The sequence below is a fragment of the Abramis brama genome (assembly GCF_963993115.1).
Source record: "Abramis brama genome assembly, chromosome: 7".
Classification (NCBI taxonomy): Eukaryota; Metazoa; Chordata; class Actinopteri; order Cypriniformes; family Leuciscidae; genus Abramis; species Abramis brama.
Window position 1 is genome coordinate 19,930,090 of NC_139969.1, and position 23,000 is coordinate 19,953,089.

General features: G+C 38.3%; 1 protein-coding gene across 1 annotated transcript in view; it reads right to left on the minus strand.

The window, feature by feature from the left end:
* LOC311086151 (cadherin-18-like) overlaps window positions 1-22,870 on the minus strand; it is a 52,666-nt gene extending 29,796 nt beyond the window's left edge. Inside the window, exons 1-4 of the mRNA XM_084118879.1 lie at window positions 22,748-22,870; window positions 16,646-17,130; window positions 3,173-3,467; window positions 1,335-1,454 (exon numbers count right to left, since the gene is read on the minus strand). Of these exons, the coding sequence (XP_083975005.1) occupies window positions 1,335-1,454; window positions 3,173-3,467; window positions 16,646-16,876 (646 nt within the window). The 5' untranslated portion in view covers window positions 16,877-17,130; window positions 22,748-22,870. The remainder of the gene's footprint in view (window positions 1-1,334; window positions 1,455-3,172; window positions 3,468-16,645; window positions 17,131-22,747) is intronic.
* Between the last annotated feature and the right edge of the window lie 130 nt (window positions 22,871-23,000).

The window sequence follows — 23,000 nt, forward strand, 5'->3', positions numbered from 1 at the left end:
CACTAAAAAAACAAACCGCCATCAGAGATCCTCCTTCAGTGGAGGACGGCAACAATCCCATGGGTCCCAGTGGGAGGGAGACTGAATGAGCAATTACACATAATAATAAATTCATAGTGGAGTACCCATGAAGCAATTCTGTGTAAATTGGCGTGGTTCTGTGGCTGATATCTGAGGGATAGAAGTATGTATTGGTACTAAGCTGAGTCCCTTGGGTCAGCATCTCATGCTGTTGCTGACAAGGCGGTGCTGAAGAACTACGCACACAATAACAGCTGGAACAGATGCTACTCACCATTTTACCTTGTACACTGCTAATATAGCCATACGAGCATTTGCACCACTACCCTGGCACACTCGAACGCATATAAGCCAAGCAAATTTATCCTGCATCAAATAGGCTCTATCATGGGATAAACACTCTGCAGGTTGGCGCTTTCAAACTGGGACAAACACCCTCCAGGCACATTCAACTTGACATAAACAAACACCACCACTGTGGAAATTGAACCAAATGGCTACTAAGCACAGAATGAAAAAAAGGAGGGAGCAAGGGAACATTAAATTAGGATATACACTGTAGGCGAGAGGTACATCATAAGAAGTAGGCCACGGATCGGGCGTTTTTTGCTGCCACAAAACATTGTAGTCTGGGTCGCACGGTGCCGCACTCTCGATGTTTCAATCATGTGTTGATAATATTATGAAAATGATTTGTTTATCCACCCAGGCTTTGCAAGAGTAATTGAGTGTACCATGTAAGTCTCAGAAGAAAACCATCCATATTCATCGCCCTCAATGTAGGTTTATTGATTTATTTCTAAGAGACAACCGAGAGTGATATTTCCCACATTTCCCACATTATTTAACAGAATTTCAATGTGTGTGCCTGAGTCTGAGTGTCGTTCGAAAGAGCATACAAATCCAAATATATTATTTTAATGCTCAACTGACATTGCTGCAACAAAAGATGCATTCTGGTACTGGTCAGGATGGGTTTTTCCCTCACTCTTGGAGGCTTTTTGCTGTTTTTACATCAAAGGTTGAAGCAACATGTATGACAGCCCCTCAACAATTTGAGAACCCATCAATTATTATCCACATAGGGTAGCGCAATAAATTAGGAGTTCCTTTGTGAGCCTGAAAGCAGTTTTACAGAGAAACTGTATCTGTGTTTCCTACAGCCTATTATTGTGGAATGACTCATCTGCTGGTGACTTTGCACAAGCTTGCAGGAACAATCAGAAAATATCCAAGTGGAGCCTTCTACAATCGAAGGCATCTCAAAGCGTCCATAAAACATGTTATTCTGAGAAAGTGAGGTCTTTGTGTACCGGTTTTGGGGTCAACGGTGAAGAAAGGCTGCCCTTGGAGAATGCTGTAGACGATCTTGGCACTGTTTCCATAGGTGGGATCATCGGCGTCTGTGGCAGTGATTTGGAACACTGATGTTCCTGTGTGGACATAAAAAATATGTCCAAATTAAACTGCTAAAATTATTCACATGCTCAGATTTGCATTCATTCTCATTAATGCATGCCACAAGCATGCTCCAACAGAGGCAGATGCGGTACTCAAATGCCGCTTGCTAATTCAAGTGATTCATCTCATGCCTCCTTGACCTGTACCAGGTTGAATTCACCTGTCATGAGCCTCTCTCCTCCAAGCCTTAAAGCATCTAATGCTATTACAAAGTGTGTGGGGCTTTGATGGTGGTGATAACACTGCTCTAGCCTGAGACGCATTCTCGGTTTAGAAAGAAGAACACAAACACAAAAGAGAGAAGAGCCCCTCTTGAAAGGCCAGAGACCCTCAACTGACTTATATGGCTCTATGAATGCTGCTAGTGATTACTTCATCACAGATTGGTGAGTAGAGTCAGATAGCTTGCGAGCTCACTCATGGTGTTTGTCATGTACCCAAAACCAAATATCTTATTTGGGAAGGCACAAATAATGACCTGTGGATAATGAATTAAATTGACCAATAGGCAAAAAAGCTAATTATTTAGCAAAGAATAAAGTGATATTTAAATTAACATATTTAAAACGATTATGAAATGGCATGCCTGTGAAGCTAACAAACTAAAGTTAGAAATATATGAATGAAAATCAGGCCCAGGCCTCTCAACAACTCTCTACATGACAGGTGTGCATAAGAAACATCCCTCAAACATCTGAACGGTATTGTAGGCCTATAATATTTATATTTATATTTTATGTTAAGGCATATTTTCTGTATGAAAACTATAATTTAGTTTTGAATTGTCGCCCACATCTAGTTCTGTCTGAATACTGCACAGATAATTTTGTCATTGCAACAGACACATATAATAGCCTTCTGTTTGTTTAATATTTGTAAAGACTCAATGCATTTCATTAAAAACATGAAACAAAAAACAAAACAAAAAGAAAGAAAAGTGGTGGTGGAGAGTGACTCAAGGCCAAAAGTGAGAAATAAACCTTGCCCTTATCCTATAGCTGTGCCCGGGGGGGGAACATTGTGCCGAAAGGTTGTGAGGAATGATAATTTCACAGCTCTTTGGCTTGATTCCAGCCAATTGATTCGGATAGGAAGGAAGAACTCTACGGACAATTAATACTTTCCTGACAGTCCATTTACCATTTAGTTGATGTGCACTGCCATTGATGCAGATTGCATGCTCTGCATGTGGATTACTCATGTATTAGGGTGGATAGCACAGATCTATAAAACATTGACGTTTCAAATTGAGATATGGGTGTAAAAGATGTAAACACAGCTGTTTTTGTTTATCAAATGCTGCTTTAGATTGGAAGCACTTCAAAACATTTGCACCCCATGTGTGAGTGAACATACTTTTGAGGCTTTTATGTGAGATTCTGGTTTGATTTTGACATTACTCATGAAATCACTTTTTCTACAACAGACAGTACGCAGTATCCTCTTGAGAGGCTTTCTATAAGAAACAATAGCTTTAATAAATCCCACTATAAATCCACCGCAACCAACCAGCAGCATGTGATTCGTCCGGGTCCAGGCCAGAAAGGCTCTGATCTGCAGATGGACTCTATGGTCTGAAACTGATGAGGCAGCTAATAAAACCTATGCTCTACTGACACAACGTTCTTGTGTTCCCCAGGCACAGCCTCAGACAACCCCCCGAGCCAGGAGGTCCTGACTGTTGGCTCACCGATGTCTGCCATCTCAGGCACAGAGGCTGAAAAGAGGCCGTCTGGGAATTTGGGGGCATTGTCGTTCACATCCTGGACCTTGATGATGAATTCTGACTCGGGTTCCACGGCTCTGTTGGTGAAGCGGTCGATGGCCCGAGCATGAAGCACGTAATGGCTCTTCTTTTCTCTGTCCAGGCTTTTCTTTGCATGAATATCTCCCGTTAACTCGTTGATTATGAATATGGAACCGGCACCTTCTCCAGAGAGTAAATACTGGACGGAGCCATCACCTTCGTCTGAGTTTGAGTGTAACTGAAAGTAACAAAGAAAAGATGGTTTTATTTTCTGTAACACTGCTATTTTGCCTTAAACCAAATGTAAATGTTCTGTGGTGTTAAAACCACATAATTACTTATTCTGACACATCTTGGTATGTTGAAATGCAGATTATTTGTGCAGTTATTATCTATCTATCTATCTATCTATCTATCTATCTATCTATCTATCTATCTATCTATCTATCTATCTATCTATCTATCTATCTATTTCACTGGTGTCTAATTCACAAATATACTTATCAAACTTTATTGACTGTATTGACAAAATATGCTTATTTAAAAAATACAGTTATATTAATTATTTCAATTTCAATTAATTTGAATTCTACTTCCTAGCATTTAAATGTGAACTGTAATTCTACTACATCATCTCTGCCAGCTCAATTCAAATTCAGGAACTTAACTCAAATTTAAAATACATTCCCAATTCTGAATGGCGCACAATTAGAACCAGGATATAAACAAAGTTTTAGAATCTTGAAAAATAAGAAACATTTCAGATTCTGTATTATTTCTACAGTAGGTCCCACTAGTGACATTGATCATGTGACTCTCTGTACAGACAGTCATATGTTATTGCTTCCATTGAAGAACAAAATTATTTGGATACCCGAACCTCTGCTGAAGTTGGTCAAACCTGATGATCATGTTCTCCAGCATGATTTAGCCTATGTTAATTGCTCAATTCAACCTTTTATTCAAATTATGATGATACAACAGTTTCCAAGAAAAATGAGAAAAATTGCAAAATAGCAACATTTTCCTTATTGGTCTCAGATTTTTGGTCCCCATTAGAAATACAGCAACTTCATAGAATAGTTTTAAATGTCAGTCTTTGCACTTTTAAATCACCTAGCTTTAAGAAAACAGGAAATTAAATGACAAAGACCTAGAAATAAATCAGAAGTCAGAAGAAAAAGACATTAAAACACTCCTGTCATAACCTTTACATATGTGGGATAAATGACATGTCATACAGTTCAAGCATTTATTTATTTTTTTCATGACGAATCTATCACGATAATGACTGTGGCGCATCCCAGCTCCTGCCACAGAATGCTCTTGATTTGTAATTAGCATGCTCTTTAAATAGAACTCACATTACGAAATGAGCACAAGGATACCCCATGTGTTCTGAGGAGATACTTTACAGAGGGAATGGTTTCCTAAGAAGTTTTTTTTTTTTTTTTTTTTTTTTTTTCAGGGGTAAAAAGGCATAGTAGAGACTCAGCTACCCTGAAATTATGAGGCTAAAGCCTGTGGCTCCGAACCAAAACAAAATTGAGTTTCATGTGAAATACACATGCATCACAGGGGTGAAAGGATACCTCCTAATAAACATGGGTTAATCCCACCATATTCATATTATGCAATACGATTTTCTGTAACAGAATATTGCTTTTACTGCCTGAAGGTAAGAATTTTCTGTGATCGTGAATATAAATATCCAAACAAGTATTTAGAATTTGCATAAGGAAATATGCAGTCTACAACTATTATGCTGATCCTTCAAAGACCTAATTTTGCTTATTTATTTATTTACAAAGCAAAGTAAGTTACAGCCCTTGGTCTGTTGACTTTTTTATATGTCTGACTACTTATTTTATCTTCATGTGTCAACCACAAATGCTGGTTTAATACTATAACATTCTCTCACCTGCAAAATCATGTGGTGCAACCAATATGCATAAAAACTAGCAGGAAATAGCATCACAAAGATATCTCCTGCACCTTTTTTTTATGACAAAACAAGGTTAGTTAAGTTTGTGAAATGTCATGTAGTACAGCTCCCCCAAAAAAGTACACTCTTGTATGTAACTGACCCATATGTTTGCATAGATGTAACATAAACGATCACTTCTGTTCATGTCAGCTTTCAGTGAAAATCAATATATGAAACCATCTGTGGCACTCATTTAATTAGTATCACATATGCTATGCTCATGTAATTAAAGTAACACAAACCAGAAAAAAATGCATGCAAAACAGCAGAAAGCTTCACATGTACAGGAAGCTGGATGAGACCACCTGAAACGGAGACACACACAGCTATTTTCAGGCCACTTATCCAACAATAAATGTTGCCATTTCAGTTGCTAATTATCACTAATGTGGCCTCGAAAAAGGCAATGTGTCTGATCCAAAAAAATAAAACTCCGAGCAGCAGGAATTGGCAGAGCATGGCCCTTGGTGTGGAGAAAAAAAAAAAAACATTACTTGGCATGTTGCTGGTTTGCTATTCAAGCAGCTTTCTTTTCCCACCGTGTTTCCATAATTCTTGGCAGCCTGTGTAATCCCACCGCAATGAGCAATTAGTCAGAATGACATTCACCTTCCAAACCTTTTCCTCCTGGCTAAGAGGGGCATTCACCTTCTAAGATATATATGGCAGGCGGGCCTGAAACCACACTATTTCTGGGGCTTTTGCTTTATCTACAAAACTTTTTGTATATGCCTGGTTACAGCTGCAATGCAGCAGGGCACATACAGTATTAAACAGCACCAAACATGCGCTCTTGCACACAGCTAAACCCGAGACCCAAACCAATGCCATTGTTTGTCCACCTCTTTCATCCAGCTATGTATCCTATATGTTCACCTGCTGCATCCAGCATTATGAAAGATTGAAGAATCCTCCTACATTGTACTTGAAAATGAGTGACCCTTGTTTTGAACTTGCCTCGTATTTATGGAAGCACCATTCACTCCTCCGAATGCATTAGGTTCCCAAAGAGATGGATAGAGTATTTGAATAATGTGTTCTATCACTACACAATTCCTTAAACAGAAGATGAAATAGAGGTTTTTTTGTTTTGTTTTTGAAAATGTCCTAATGCTGTTCATTTTTCGTTTTATTTTTCTAAAATAAAGTATATACACCAAGAAAGATGATCTTCAACATTAAATTTACTCTACTGACTGGTCCTGGTCTTATTGTACATGATCAGTGCATGTTACTCCTAAAGAAAAAATTGCTTTCTTTTGTAATTTGAAACAAATTTTGTTTTTCTGCTGATGTCACACCAAACAGGCTATTGGTGAGTCAAGTTTACCACTAGCCAAATTACTATTAAGCCATTACTTTAGCATTTATAAAAAAAAAATCTAGATGAATAACCTGTGTCACTTGGAAATATGTTGCATCACCAAAATAAAGACATTCATTATTACTATTATTATTATTAGAAGTAGTAGTAGTAGTAGTAGTAGTAGTAGTAAAGTATTTTTTTAAAATGAAAATAAAAATAATATATATAGTTTTTAATTACCATAATTATAAATGATGACGTTTAAAACTTCTTTAGTAAGAAGAATATCAAATTGGATATGAAAATTGGCATTGTGTTCTAAATAAATAATAATAAAAAAATGTTTCGAATGCTGATTGGCATTCAAACGACTTTAAGAGTCAACATCCTGTGTCCAAAAAGTCACAAAAAACAACAGTAGAGGAGGGGAGGCAGATGAGTGGGAGATGCATTGACTCGTCCTGCAGAAAGTGTGACGCTGTACCCCTTCACAACATTACCACACAAATGAAAGGCTTTGATACCTGCCAGACAGATATAGACTCAAATCTGCAAGCAGCCAGCTTAGAAAATACAAATGCATAAAATGCGATTAATAGGATTATGAATCAAAGCAAACACTTGAGCACAATGAAAACTCATTAACCATTTGAAACAAACTGGGTGTGTTGCACATTTTGCATGCCAAGCAGACTGATCCGGCTCGGAATACATTCTGCCATTAACTTATAACGGTGACCACTGAGTATTTGCACACCCTCTCAAACATAACACATACACACACACTCTAGTCTACGCTTCATTCAGGGCTCTAAGACATTTTATTGTGGTGCTAAAGCGATGCATTTAGATGCATTAGAGCACCTATTATAGATCAGAAGCCTTTTTAATGTATGCATGTTAGGAGGTAGTGACACTACACAATCTTGCAGCACAAACATTTAAGTGCTTTAAATGGACAGAGACCCTCATGGCGTTCCAAGTCTCTTCTTTCTTCTGCGGAACACAACATGTATTGTGGTAAACAGTTGGTAAACAATTTCAGTTCCAATTAACTTTCATTGTATGGACAAAAAATGGGAACTGAAACTGTTTGTCACAAACATTTTTCAAAATATCTTATTTTATATTCCACAGAAGAAAGAAAGTCAAACAGATTTCTAATGACTTGAGAGTGAGTAAATTATAACAGAGTTTTCATTATGGGTGGACTATCCCTTTAAGAATACACTTGTGCACATATAAATTAGACTTTGAAGAAACAACCTATGTTGTCAAAACAAGCACCTCATTAGAGGTGTCTTGGTTTCGACCGACCTCATTCCGGCAGCTGTTTTAATATTCATAACAATGCCTACATTAAGAATGCACTGAAAAACATTTCTCTGTGCAGAATGCAGACATGACCGTGATGCAGGGTTTGCGGTTACTGCTGCCGCAGACCTGAGAGCACAGGTTGCCTTGTGCAGGGGCTTGATAAACTGCCCACGCTACAAGAAGGAAAGGACTGATTAAATCAGGGCTCAGCCTTCACCGCTAACCGCAAATTAAAGCCGGCGTGCTGATGGAAAGGTCAATTTTACACTGCACCAAGAGCCCTTCACGTCAGAATAAGGAAGTGTGCATGGGCGGCACTGAGTTTGGTAATTTGCCATTAGTGAGGAGGAGGTGAGCGGTTTATTGTAATCCTCAATTTTAAAAGCTGCAGTGACAGATATTCATCAGCCAGACCGACTGTAAGGTGAATAGGACGACAGTGGACTGATCTCTATTGGTCTTCCTCTTTTCCAAAGTCTATTTTACTGTAGACCCTCTCTAGTTATCACACATTCACACTAATGTGTGCTACCAGTCTGCTGGTAGGCAGATTAACATTGAAAGAGACTATCGAGAGCGCCAGCAGCTTGCTAGCTCTCTATTACAAATTTCAAAGCTTAAGCTGTTTGTGTGCGTTTGCATCTCTTTCTGTGTCTGGGTGTGTGTATGTGTGTGTGCTTTTCTACATGAAAAGGGAGCATATTTACCACAGCAATAATCTACAGTACGAAGAACAAATTGTATCTGCTAGGCTAAAATATACTAAACAATTATTTTCTCTTTTGCTTTTTTTTTTTTTTTCCCAAACTAAAAAGCGCTCAAGTCCATGCTGGCAACATTTTCACATTATTTATTTGATATAAAAGAGAAGCATGAAATAAATCAAAGAGCAGCTGAATTAAACCCTGTGAGAGTGTTGTGTCTCTCGCTCAGCCAGAAACTTCATCTGCTATTGTGTAGATTGCGTAACATATATATATATAAAAAAAAAACACACACACATATATATCTGAAGGATCTTGTGACACTGGAATAATGGCTGATGAAAGTTCAGCTTTGGATTAAATAAATAAATTATATTTTAAAGTAGGCTATATTAAAATAGAAAACCATTATTTTAAAATGCAGTAATATTTCACAATATTACTGTTTTTTTTTTCTGTACGTTTGATCAAATAAATGCAGGCTTGATGAGCATAAGAGACTTCTTTCAAAAACTTTAAAAATAGTAATGTTTCCAAACTTTTGACTGGTACTGTGTGTATGTGTGTGTACATACACTCACCTAAAGGATTATTAGGAACACCTGTTCAATTTCTCATTAATGCAATTATCTAATCAACCAATCACATGGCAGTTGCTTCAATGCATTTAGGGGTGTGGTCCTGGTCAAGACAATCTCCTGAACTCCAAACTGAATGTCAGAATGGGAAAGAAAGGTGATTTAAGCAATTTTGAGCGTGGCATGGTTGTTGGTGCCAGATGGGCCGGTCTGAGTATTTCACAATCTACTCAGTTACTGGGATTTTCACGCACAACCATTTCTAGGGTTTACAAAGAATGGTGTGAAAAGGGAAAAACATCCAGTATGCGGCAGTCCTGTGGGTGAAAATGCCTTGTTGATGCTAGAGGTCAGAGGAGAATGGGTCGACTGATTCAAGCTGATAGAAGAGCAACTTTGACTGAAATAACCACTCGTTACAACCGAGGTATGCAGCAAAGCATTTGTGAAGCCACAACATGCACAACCTTGAGGCGGATGGGCTACAACAGCAGAAGACCCCACCGGGTACCACTCATCTCCACTACAAATAGAAAAAAGAGGCTACAATTAGCACGAGCTCACCAAAATTGGACAGTTGAAGACTGGAAAAATGTTGCCTGGTCTGATGAGTCTCGATTTCTGTTGAGACATTCAGATGTTAGAGTCAGAATTTGGCGTAAACAGAATGAGAACATGGATCCATCATGCCTTGTTACCACTGTGCAGGCTGGTGGTGGTGGTGTAATGGTGTGGGGGATGTTTTCTTGGCACACTTTAGGCCCCTTAGTGCCAACTGGGCATTGTTTAAATGCCACGGCCTACCTGAGCATTGTTTCTGACCATGTCCATCCCTTTATGACCACCATGTACCCATCCTCTGATGGCTACTTCCAGCAGGATAATGCACCATGTCACAAAGCTCGAATCATTTCAAATTGGTTTCTTGAACATGACAATGAGTTCACTGTACTAAAATGGCCCCCACAGTCACCAGATCTCAAACCAATAGAGCATCTTTGGGATGTGGTGGAACGGGAGCTTCGTGCCCTGGATGTGCATCCCACAAATCTCCATCAACTGCAAGATGCTATCCTATCAATATGGGCCAACATTTCTAAAGAATGCTTTCAGCACCTTGTTGAATCAATGCCACGTAGAATTAAGGCAGTTCTGAAGGCGAAAGGGGGTCAAACACAGTATTAGTATGGTGTTCCTAATAATCCTTTAGGTGAGTATATATACACAGTGAGGAAAATAAGTATTTGAACACCCTGCTATTTTGCAAGTTCTCCCACTTAGAAATCATGGAGGGGTCTGAAATTGTCATCGTAGGTGCATGTCCACTGTGAGAGACATAATCAAAAAAAATAATAATCCAGAAATCACAATGTATGATTTTTTAACTATTTATTTGTATGATACAGCTGCAGTATTTTTGAACACCTGAGAAAATCAATGTTAATATTTGGTACAGTAGCCTTTGTTTGCAATTACAGAGGTCAAACGTTTCCTGTAGTTTTTCACCAGGTTTGCACACACTGCAGGAGGGATTTTGGCCCACTCCTCCACACAGATCTTCTAGATCAGTCAGGTTTCTGGGCTGTCGCTGAGAAACACGGAGTTTGAGCTCCCTCCAAAGATTCTCTATTGGGTTTAGGTCTGGAGACTGGCTAGGCCACGCCAGAACCTTGATATGCTTCTTACAGAGCCACTCCTTGGTTATCCTGGCTGTGTGCTTCGGGTCATTGTCATGTTGGAAGACCCAGCCTCGACCCATCTTCAATGCTCTAACTGAGGGAAGGAGGTTGTTCCCCAAAATCTCGCAATACATGGCCCCGGTCATCCTCTCCTTAATACAGTGCAGTCGCCCTGTCCCAAGTGCAGAAAAACACCCCCAAAGCATGATGCTACCACCCCCATGCTTCACAGTAGGGATGGTGTTCTTGGGATGGTACTCATCATTCTTCTTCCTCCAAACACGTTTAGTGGAATTATGACTAAAAAGTTCTATTTTGGTCTCATCTGACCACATGACCTTCTCCCATGACTCCACTGGATCATCCAAATGGTCATTGGCAAACTTAAGACGGGCCTTGACATGTGCTGGTTTAAGCAGGGGAACCTTCTGTGCCATGCATGATTTCAAACCATGACGTCTTAGTGTATTACCAACAGTAACCTTGGAAACGGTGGTCCCAGCTCTTTTCAGGTCATTGACCAGCTCCTCCTGTGTAGTTCTGGGCTGATTTCTCACCTTTCTTAGGATCATTGAGACCCCACGAGGTGAGATCTTGCATGGAGCCCCAGTCCGAGGGAGATTGACAGTCATGTTTAGCTTCTTCCATTTTCTAATGATTGCTCCAACAGTGGACCTTTTTTTTACCAAGCTGCTTGGCAATTTCCCCGTAGCCCTTTCCAGCCTTGTGGAGGTGTACAATTTTGTCTCTAGTGTCTTTGGACAGCTCTTTGGTTTTGGCCATGTTAGTAGTTGGATTCTTACTGATTGTATGGGGTGGACAGGTGTCTTTATGCAGCTAACGACCTCAAACAGGTGCATCTAATTTAGGATAATAAATGGAGTGGAGGTGGACATTTTAAAGGCAGACTAACAGGTCTTTGAGGGTCAGAATTCTAGCTGATAGACAGGTGTTCAAATACTTATTTGCAGCTGTATCATACAAATAAATAGTTAAAAAATCATACATTGTGATTTCTGGATTTTTTTTTTTTTTAGATTATGTCTCTCACAGTGGACATGCACCTACGATGACAATTTCAGACCCCTCCATGATTTCTAAGTGGGAGAACTTGCAAAATAGCAGGGTGTTCAAATACTTATTTTCCTCACTGTATATATATATATATATATATATATATATATATATATATATATATATATATATATATATAAACCCTGTATATTTGCTGTATATTTGTACACAGAAGCTCTTAGAATACAATTTGGTATTATATTACACAGCAACTTCAAAAATCATATTTCAAATGTTACAAAATCAGCCTTCTTTCACCTCAGAAACATTGCTAAAATACGGAACATGTTATCTGTTTCTGATGCAGAAAAGCTATAGTTCATGCATTCATGATCGGATTACTGTAATGCACTACTAAGGTGGTCGTCCTTTATCCTCAATAAACAAACTACAATTAGTCCAAAATGCAGCTGCTGGAGTTCTTACCAGGACAAGAAAATATGATAATTTTAACCCCAATTTTATCATATCTACACTGGTTATTAAGTTCTGTATCGATTGCAAAGTATTACCTATAAGCCCCTAAATTTTCCGGCTCCTTTGTATTTAACTGATCTTCTATCACCCTACATTTCATCAGGTCACAAAACTCTGGACTTTTGGTAGTACATCCCTAAATAACTAAAGAGTACCTCAGCTCCAGTTTGTATCCAGCCTCTTACAAATATTTCAGATAACCCAACACCTGAAGAGATGACGCCAACTCTTGTGAGGGCTTCAGAAGACTCAACATGCACCACAGCTAAATTTTCTATATTTTGTAATCATTATGATCACAACTTGTGATAATTGCTTTAATGAGATCATTGTCTCTGCCTAAATTAATACATGGTATTAGCTAATTGCATGATTTGAATTATCTTAGAACTGTGCATTTTTGACAAATGAACATTACTTTGACACAGTCACCTCTGAAAACAGATAACAATAATTTGCAATATAGAAACATGCAGAAACAAGCTGCTTTGAAACTATTGTGAAAAGAGCTCTACACATTAATGTGAATTGAATTAAATATATAATATACAAGTTTCTTTTCATTTGGCTGATGCTATTTTGCAAAGCACAATACAGTGTTTTGCTCAAGGATTCAGTGTTGAAAGACTGATTCCAGTACTTAATTAACTATAATTCACCCTCTTTTGGAGTCCTCCTGATTGGAAATTTGGTTTGGACTCTTAGAGGTTATTTTCATCAACTAACTAAATGATATGCCATTTTAGTTAGAAAAAAATAGACTCTAATTAATGAATGCAATATGATGAGAACATACTGATTAAATTTATGACATTTTGTCCAAAAGACAAAAACTGTGTAAAAATACAAACATTTAACACGGTTCACATAATTTCCATGGAAAAGGGTGTCGAATTGTATTTCAGCCAACACATTTCAGGATATTTTTTTTTTCTAACCAAATATCATATGTTGGTAAAAGATGGTCCCACTGAAATTTCTCATCTGTTTTTATAAAGTGACATAGTTTATGTTCCCATAACTAGATATTTGAGAACAGGCAGGGTTTTAGTAGAACAGCTCTGTCTGGGCCCCCAAAACCTCTTTTTGTCTGACCATTGAAGTGGGAGAAGAAAAGATGGTGGTCTGAAGGGACCAGACAGGAGAAGGTGTGAAAAAAAGAGAGGAGTGTAGGAGGCTACTGAGAGCCTCAACCCATTTATGTCACTGCAGTTTAAGAAAGCCTGAAAGAAAATATTCAGCTCACTCAAATCTATTACAGACAGGTCACACCACAGCAGCCTAAAAATTAAGTGGCACCCATGTGAGCAGAACAAGGGTCCTGTTTGGCTTCATATTTCGCAGTTCAATACAAGAATGTTCTCACACTTTGCATCCAGAAAGGGGCTAAGGATGACTGTGTCTGATGTCTGCAACAACAGCTCAATTGAAATGACTCCACTGATGTTTAAAAACTAAGTTTAAAAATACTATTTGGAGTATGACTAGTGTAGTCCAATTCTAGTCAAATCTCTCCGATGCCTAATCTCTCTTATGAGACAGTTCTTCTCAGTGAATCAAAATCATACATCGCAGCCAGTGTGGTCAGACTTTCAAAAGAATCAGTCATATGAGCGTTTCTATTTAGTGAATCAAAATCATATAGCATGAATGTAGTCCAATTGCATAACAAATGACTAATGAATCAGTTCTTCTCATTGAATCAAAACTATACAGCACAACTGATAGAACAATTACAGAACAAATGACTCTTACAAGCCAGCTTTTCTCTGTGAATCAAAATCAGTGTAATCCAATTACAAAACCAATTACTATAATGAATCGGTTCTTGTCAGTGAATCAAAACCATATAGCAGAACCAGTAATCCAATTACAGAAAGTGAATCCTACGAGTCATTCTTTCTAAAGTTCTTTTCAGAGAATCCAAAGTGGGACAAGTGTAGTCAGACTCCTGAGCTGACTGTTATCCTTAACTAATCTAGAGTACTGTTTGTTCAAATAGCAACTTTTTACAGTTATTATTTTTTTCTTTAAAGTAGTAAAAAAAAAATATGTTAATGGGACCATTATAGAAATGGGATTGTTTCACATCCCCAGCACACATACACATGTCTGTATAAGTGTGCAGATCTGAAGCAACCTGTCCAATGGTGCTTGAAGGAACATGGCACACACACACTTGGCTCAGTTCCTAAGGGATGTATGTAGACAATTGATGGCTCCTCAGCCATTTCTTCATAAACTCTGCTATCTTCACTTAACCTTCACCTTGCTGAGTCAATGTCAAAAGCTGTCAGTGTCACCCTGTATTATTCCAACCCATGAAACAGTGGTTTCATCTGAGCCGACAGTGTTGGCCAGTATTCACAGAAACGAATGGGCAAAATAATTGATTGTACCGCTGCTGACGTTTATAAGCCGCAGAGGGATCTCTGGATTTTTTCCGGAGTCACAGTATAAAAGGTGCTTCAAATGATTATCATAAGAACATGTTAGCTGTCTCCAACCTTCCGTAAGAAGACAGTGGAATAAATAGAGACAAAAAAGGCTTCTAGATCCTCTCGTTTCTCTGTAGTCGACAGTCAAAATAATTATGCTCTTATTAGCAGGGTGGATGTCAGCCACAGGTCAGTCTTTAATTTGCAAGCCAAATCAATTTTCTGACAAAACATGCTGTTCGGAGAAACATGGATTTTGATTCTGATTAGTCACCTGCACTATTTATTTGCTTCCAAGAAAATATGATTACAGGAATAAATTGACATCGCACATTTCAATTATATTCCAAAAACATGACGTACAGCCATTGTCTCTCATTTAAAACAGTGCTTTTTCAAAGAACCGTTTTCTCAACAAACCATACAAGGTTTATTTCAGATAATCACATGCACAGTGTAAAGGTAGGGTAGGCAATTTCGGAGAGGCTTCTCATACGGAAATGTAATATATATGTATATGTATATGTGTGTGTGTGTGTGTGTGTGTGTGTGTGTGTGTGTGTGTGTGTGTGCGTGCGTGTGTGTGCGTGTAGGCTACATATTTTGACTATATATGACATTTATGCTCATATTGTGTGAAAACATATTTGTACAAATATGCACAGCCATATATGAAACTTATTAGAAATTGGAAAAATCCCATATATTGACATGTACATTTATCTCATATAAAATATATTTTTATGTACGTATAATACATATTTTGACATATATGTCTCATATATGAAATATCCATATATGCTCATATAGAGTGAAAACATACTATGTTTACTTTTTCATATGATATAAACCTATAGAAAATCATATAGTATATCAATTGTTTGCATATATACTGTGAATAAACTTAAATGAGACATATATTGTTCACATATATGGTCTTAGCAGCATACAGTAGTATTGAAACAGTACAGTTACAAGTATACTTTTAGTACACTTGATAAAAATACTTTTATTGATATTAGTATAATTACTACATAAAGTATACTTAAAATATACTTGAACTTTACTGAACTTGAACTTTACTGAAGTACACTTAAAATTAACTTGAAGTATACTTTTTTTGTAAGGGAAGCTAGCTTTAAAGCATATAATCCCACCCTCCCTTCAGAGTGCCTTCCAAGCCACGTCTCTTCCAAAACATATGAACGCGCACAGCCAGAGCAGAGTCTGCAAAGCGTCATGAGACGGTGTTAAATTACTTCATGTCTCAAAGCACATAACATTACAAAAATAATGAACGTAAACAACTTGCAGAGCTCTTGTACTTGACTGCTGCAGATTAATTTCGGCGTTAACAGTGTTGACATAGAAGCGCATAAATCTGAGTCTGAGGACGGCTCGGGGTAGAACGTCACGGGTTGCCTTCTTGTACTTAAGGTTATGACATGTCGTGAACGCAGCATAAGCTCGTTGTTTTGGTTCAGGAGGAACTGTAAAAGGTGGCTGCTGTTTGTTTTCCAGCACTCGGTGACTGTCTGTCTACAACTCTGCATAGCCTTAAGGAACACGCTGATTGTGTGTGATGTCTGCGCAAGCAGGGTGTGCGGAGGTATGGAAATGCATATGTTGGAAGGAAGGTTTGACATCATATCATTGCATTGCATTGTTTTTGGTCCTGAGACTTCCACAGAAGATATGTAAATAATTTAATATTCAGACCACTTCTATTATTGATTGCTATCAAGATGTTTCAACCAGTCTAACAAAAGTGTTTTATTGAAAACAAATTGCCTACCCAACCTTTAAGGACGTTTCCCACACCTGCACACAGATCGAAACAAAGAAAGGGCTCTTACCTTCCCCACGTACTGGTCTTCCGGCCCGATGTGCTCTTCCAAAACGAAGAATTGATTCCAGATCCAGCCTCGTTTGGGACGATGGTGCGAGTCCTTGTCGCCTTCGGGCAGTTTGGTCTGGTTGTGGGTGAACGTGGGGCTGGGTGGAGAAGGGGTCCCATAGCTCCTCTGGAGCACACATAGGCACAGCAGTAGAGGGGACAGACAGGCAGGGCTGCTGGCTGCTCTCATGTTAAAGAGTCGCAACGTTTGAACTCCCACTCTCGCTCACCCAGACAGAGGTCTCTCTCACGGTGGGCGGCTCTAGACGCCGATCGGACCAGTTCGCAGGACTTGGCTGACGGCCATGGTTTAAAATCCTGTTGTAGCAGAGACCCAGCGGGCAGCACTCACATCGTGGGCCAAGAGCAAGACGTGTTGATTCGTTGGGGAGTCGCCGTCAACTGGAGACTCACTGGAGGCAATGGCAGATTTCCACGAAACATCTGTGTGAAGGAAAGAGGACAAACTGTACTTTCATGGAGGGAGAAATGAAACACAGCCAGTGATTACATTTTAATTCCACAGAAAATTTCAGATTAACTGTTGCCTGTGAAGACATAAGATATGAAATTTGGCCTAAAACCCCATTGCGATCTTGCTGTTTGCCTTTCAATGAAACATCTAATACATTTTTGATGGAACAGCTGTTCCCGTATAATAGCAGAGATCATGACTACTGGTGCACGGGACATGTAATGAGAGCTCCAGCGTGGCGAGTTTATTCAAACGGCTGAACGGCATTACGAGGATCAATGGTCTGCAATGCATGTCCATAGATACCTCGTAAAAAAAAAAACGGATAGCTCTCATCTCTTCTGCCTCCCTAACAATTCGGATTCATCACTTGTTGAAGAGAAACTCACTTGTCCTCTTCATTCCTCGACGGCATGAGGGTTATTGACATAAGTGAGTGAAAGCGCTTTAGGGTTAGACTTTTTGTCGCTAAGATGCTAAAAAAATCAAAGAACAAATAAACAGATATCAATAGAAATGCTGGGGGGGGGGGGGGTATTTCCTGTCAACTTAGCTACATCTGAACATTTCATTTCCAAGCCGTGTTTAAAATAGTCACAGTAATACTGAAGCCTTGTCCCAGAGGTCTAACATTATATGACCGGAATAAATATTTCATGGTGCAACACAAACTGACAGTGAGATATCAGAGATACTCATCAGAGATTTTTTTTTTTTGCATAAATTTTACAGAAAATGTATATGATATTGCCAAAATTCAGCATTTTAGGATGTGTATTTATTATTTGTGAATGAATTATCCCACATAGCCAAATAAAACAGTAGACAAAATAGAAGTGGTCAGAATTAATGAATGAATTTAAAACACTGCGATATGAGTCTGAATGAATTTCATTAAAAGTGCTTGTTGTTATAGCTATTATCTCAATGAAAGAGCCACTGATATATCAAATGATGAACATGCTGAGAGAATCGTTTTACCAACACTGGCAGAACTTTATAATTATTATTCTCTAGAAGTTTTAGTCATAACAGATTGACTACAAGAGAATAATAATAAAAAAAAAAAAACAGTTTGGTTAGGTTAGGTTTAACAGCCCATTAGCATGTTCTTCAAGACTAAAGAGAGTTTGAGCATTAATAGGTCAACACATCAGTTTCTTTCAAAAGCAACTGCTATAAACCATACTGTTATGGTAACTGTATATTTAATGTATAACCACTTATTTTAGTAAAATAAATAATCACAAGGTTTTATAGAAACCTCTTTTTAAGTTCAAAAGATAACTCTATATTCTCTGTTTCCTTGGAAAAGCATCAGTGTAATAGTGCTTTTGAACCCCGCAACCTACTAATCAGAAGAGCAAACATCGGTTATTGTTAAGAACAGGGTTTTTACGGCCTAAACTTGAATAATGTTTATTTTGTAGCATACAGAGTCATTCAGGTACAAGGCCGCATTCTTATAACAGTTGAATAAACAAGGAGTTAATACGGAGTAAGTTTAGACACTCTTTTGCCAATTTAGACACACTATTGCCAATTACTTCATCCATTTTTGCTCTGCAAATGTAAATAGATCCCAACAAACAGCGCCAAACAATCAATTGTTGTGAGTGTCCGAGCAACACAGCGGTGATGTTTCATTCCTAAAAGAATCGATTAAATGGATTACTGTTTATGAACAAATCAGTTAGCGAATGAATTACTGACGCTCTCATAAAGACAGGGGCTGCGTCCGAAATTTTATATTGTCTTGAGTAGGTACTTATTTTTAGTAAAAAAAAATCAATCGGCCATCCGGTTACTTTTTTGCCTACACTTTGATGAGTACTGTGAATTCGGACATTATACTCATCACATACTGATTTTCACCTACTATAAAGTAGGGAAGTATGTGATTTTGGATGCAAGGCACTTGCACAGTTAGTTTATAAATGAATCAGTGTTTTTGAACAAATCAACAGAGTGACTGATTTAAAGACTCACTTAATTAATTCCTGAATGAATCAGTGTTTTTGAACAAATCGGTTAGAGAATGTTTTAATGACTCACTCATAAAGACAGGGGCTGTGTCCAAAATCACATACTCTCGAGAAGGTACTTATTTTGAATAAGTAACTTCATGGGCGCTAAACAATTTCTATATAGAATGAATGTGTGTAGTATGAATACAATCTGGAGCTGTCATTATCGTGTGACCTACCAGCGTCAGTTGTGTCGCATTACCGCCTCATGGGATAGTACAGTGTCCGTCTATTTTATTATTTTGGACACATAGTGACCCTCAGAGTGGCTCTGGAGATGAAGTTTATGCATTCATGTCCTCATATAGAGGCAGCAGAGGCTGAAAACACTGCGAGCGTCACACGTGCTTCTGTGTGTGTGTGTGTGTGTGTGTGTGTGTGTGTGTGTGTGTGTGTGTGTGTGTGTGTGTGTGTGTGTGTGTGTGTGTGTGTGTGTGGTAAATGTAACCGCACGTCTGCACCATTCATTCAAACAGACACAAAGAACATGCAGGATTCATATTTAAACTGTTTTTTTGCTGTTTAATATTCAGACACTAGTCTATATCGCAATTTGATTTAAGTGTACTGACTTTTATTTATCTATCAAAATTGACAAATTCCGTGAAATTCCACATTACACAGTAAATTCCGTTTTTATGACTGGATTCCACGATTCCGGCTGCGTTTTCTGCATTGCGGAAATCATAGGGCCCTACATACTGTTTTTCCACCTATAGAAGGGAAGTATGTGATTTTGGATGCTGTATATACACAAACAAACTCATATGAAGAACAGTCTCTGACTTTTTGACAAGGAATCTCAGAATTTTTGACACCTTGTAACTCAATTAATGGGAGCATGAGTGGATAAATGTTGGATTGGACACTACTGTCTAAAAACGGAACAGAAAAAAAACAGTCCCAGTTTCATCAATGCATGCTAATTACACAGAAATGAATTCTAATTATGTAAATTAGTTTATCTATTTTGTATTCCATATAAAAAAAAAAAGTTGCCATGTGACCCAGATGTGCTTTTAAAAAACAAACATCTTTTAAAAGGAAAAAAAATAATAATAAAAAAATTTGGTGATTGCTTTTTCCTGGCTAAACATGAAAGAAAAAGAGCAAAAAAAAATACTTTTTCTTCTCAAAGAATAAAAGCCAGAGTCTAGTTTCGAAGGGAAATGAATATGCTAGCTTCTCATTCAGAATAATGTCCATCTGCTCAATCAGAAGCGCAATTTATTTACTGAGTCTTGCTGAAGATTTTTCAAGAGGAGGAGGGAGGGCAAAGCCTTTACTCGCTCTTTCAAGCTTATTGTGTTGCCTTGAAAAGAAATTGCTTTTTGAGTGCATTTTGACTAATACTGGGTGACAGCTCCCTTTCCTTTCATGATGTTCCAGTGGTTCATGTTAAAACAGATGGTTGTAAAAATTTGCAGGTGCTTAACCCACATCCTTGCAATTTGTCATGCAAGCTGCATCTATCTGTAATATTGACGTCTAGACCAATGTGACCATTTTATATAATGATCAATTTCAATTAAGTTTAAGCCTTATTAAAAGGTGATTTTTCATTTGTATTTTTGGACTCATGCAGTAGTGTGAATTTGATTAAAAGAATCAATTCATTAGTTAAGTGAATTAAGCTGAGATTCACAGGAACTGTCAAAACACAAAGGTTAAATAATGAAATTTATGAGCAAGAGAAAAAGGTGTTACACATGTGTACAAAACACTGCTCCAGCAACACTTAAAAGCACTGTAGGCCAGGAGGCACCGATAACACGCATGCCCTTGTTCTGCACTTCAAAAGCAAAGGGGTCTCGAGTGATTCGCGCAGGTTTCTTGAGGTCTTCAAAACAAATTTGTAATACTGATTAGAATCCAGTGCAGCTAATTAGGATGCTAATTGGAATGGAATGAGGCTCGGATGGAACAGTGGCTGAGAGGCGTCTTCTCACAATGACATTTTTCCATGTTTGTTCCTGTCGGCTCTCTACCCCACTCATTGCTTGAATTAATCTCTTTATACATGCAAATTAAAAGAAACATCATTGATGGAATTTTAATCTAGTAGTCATTCTGTATTGTGAGATAGTGCTAAACGAATATTTTCCGGGTTCAGTGCAAGTTAAGCTCAAATGACAGCACTTACTACAAAAATTAGTTTAGACTTGTCCCTCCTTTTCTTTAAAGGAAGCAAAAATCTGGGTCACAATAAGACACTTACAGTGGAAGTGAATGGGGCCAATAGGCAAACATTAAAACCCCCTTTCTTTCAATAGTAAAGCCAATAATATATATTATTTTAGTGTGATGTTCACATACTAACCTTTGGTGTGTAAAGTTATATCCAATTTTACAACTACGTTGTACGGGCAACATAACACCTAAAACCCTAAAATGACCATAAAAATGATGAGAAAAATTTTGCAGCTTAATAATACACGCTTTTATAAAAGTTTCACGTGTCTCATTTCTGCTTTTAAACTGGCCCCATTCACCTCCGTGTTAAGTGCCTCACAGTAAGAGTTTCTATTTAGTAAAATAAAAATGATGCTGATTGAGCTTAACTTTTACTAAACCCACCTATTCCTTCCATGTATTCCTTCCATGTTGAAGTCAGCTCATGCATCATAGAGAACCTTCGAGACATGAAGCGGTAAAATTTCCCCAGTGTAGTTGATTCAGCCCACTTTATTCAATTTAATATTTTTTCTCTCTACTTCTCATGTCTTATTCACTTCTCAGCAGTAAATTGCAGTTCTTTATATAGAACTGAAGTGGTTTTATAACCTGAAAGCTCTCTGTCTGCACTAAATCCAGTGGCATGAGGAAAGGTGATGCTGAGACTTATTGCCAGCTACAGGATTAGTAATATCGGGGGAGGGACTCCAGGGGTCCATTAATGTGCATTTGTCACCTTGGCATGTCCACTGCATGGAGGCATTGGTTAAAGCACGCCACTTCCCCCATGCATCAAATACAGGCTGGTCTAATCACTCAGTCATTGTCAGAAAACCCTCAATGTCTGATTGTTAGGCACCCCCAATTTACTCTGAATGCTTTTCTAACAATAAAGAATGCACTTCTGTATATACAGCACACTCATTAAAAAATATATATATAACAATAAAGCATTTTCACATGTGGAGTTTTGAAGTCCACTGCAACCATTTATTTATCATCACAGCTGTAAATGATTAGCAGTAAATAAATAAAAAAATACATTCAATATTTGTAGAAAGAAAGCTTGACATCCATTTTCACGAAGCAATCAAGAAGCACTAGAGAATCAGACAATGACTTTCAACAGCTTCACTTGCTGTGCTTTGTTCACTGGAAAGTGAGACACGATAAAGTACTGGAGTAATGAACGAGGCACAGATCATGGACAGACCCTTTCTTTCCCTCGTCCCGCTGCTCCGTTTCGTCTATGACCACATGTACACTAGAACAACTCCCAGACTTTCTCTGAATGCCTCCTCACCACAAGCCAGGCAAACAGAGGTAGCACACTCAAGCTTCAATCAGCAGATGAGTAAAGAAAAGCACACAGAGTGTCTCTTACCTTCTCAGTCTTTCCTTAAAAGATGACAAGGCTTTGGAATACGGAGGAGCACTCCTGATGTTCCACCACATTTTTTTAAGTCACACAGAGAGAGTGTGTGCAGCAGCACAATCCAGTCCAGAACAGAACCGCTAGAGCTCCCAAATCTGCCAGCCTGCTGCAGCTCAGGAGGCGCGCTCTGATTGGCCGGCTATACGCGCTGTCATATCCACACACACACATACACAGGGAAAGTCAGCTCTGCTCCCCCCCC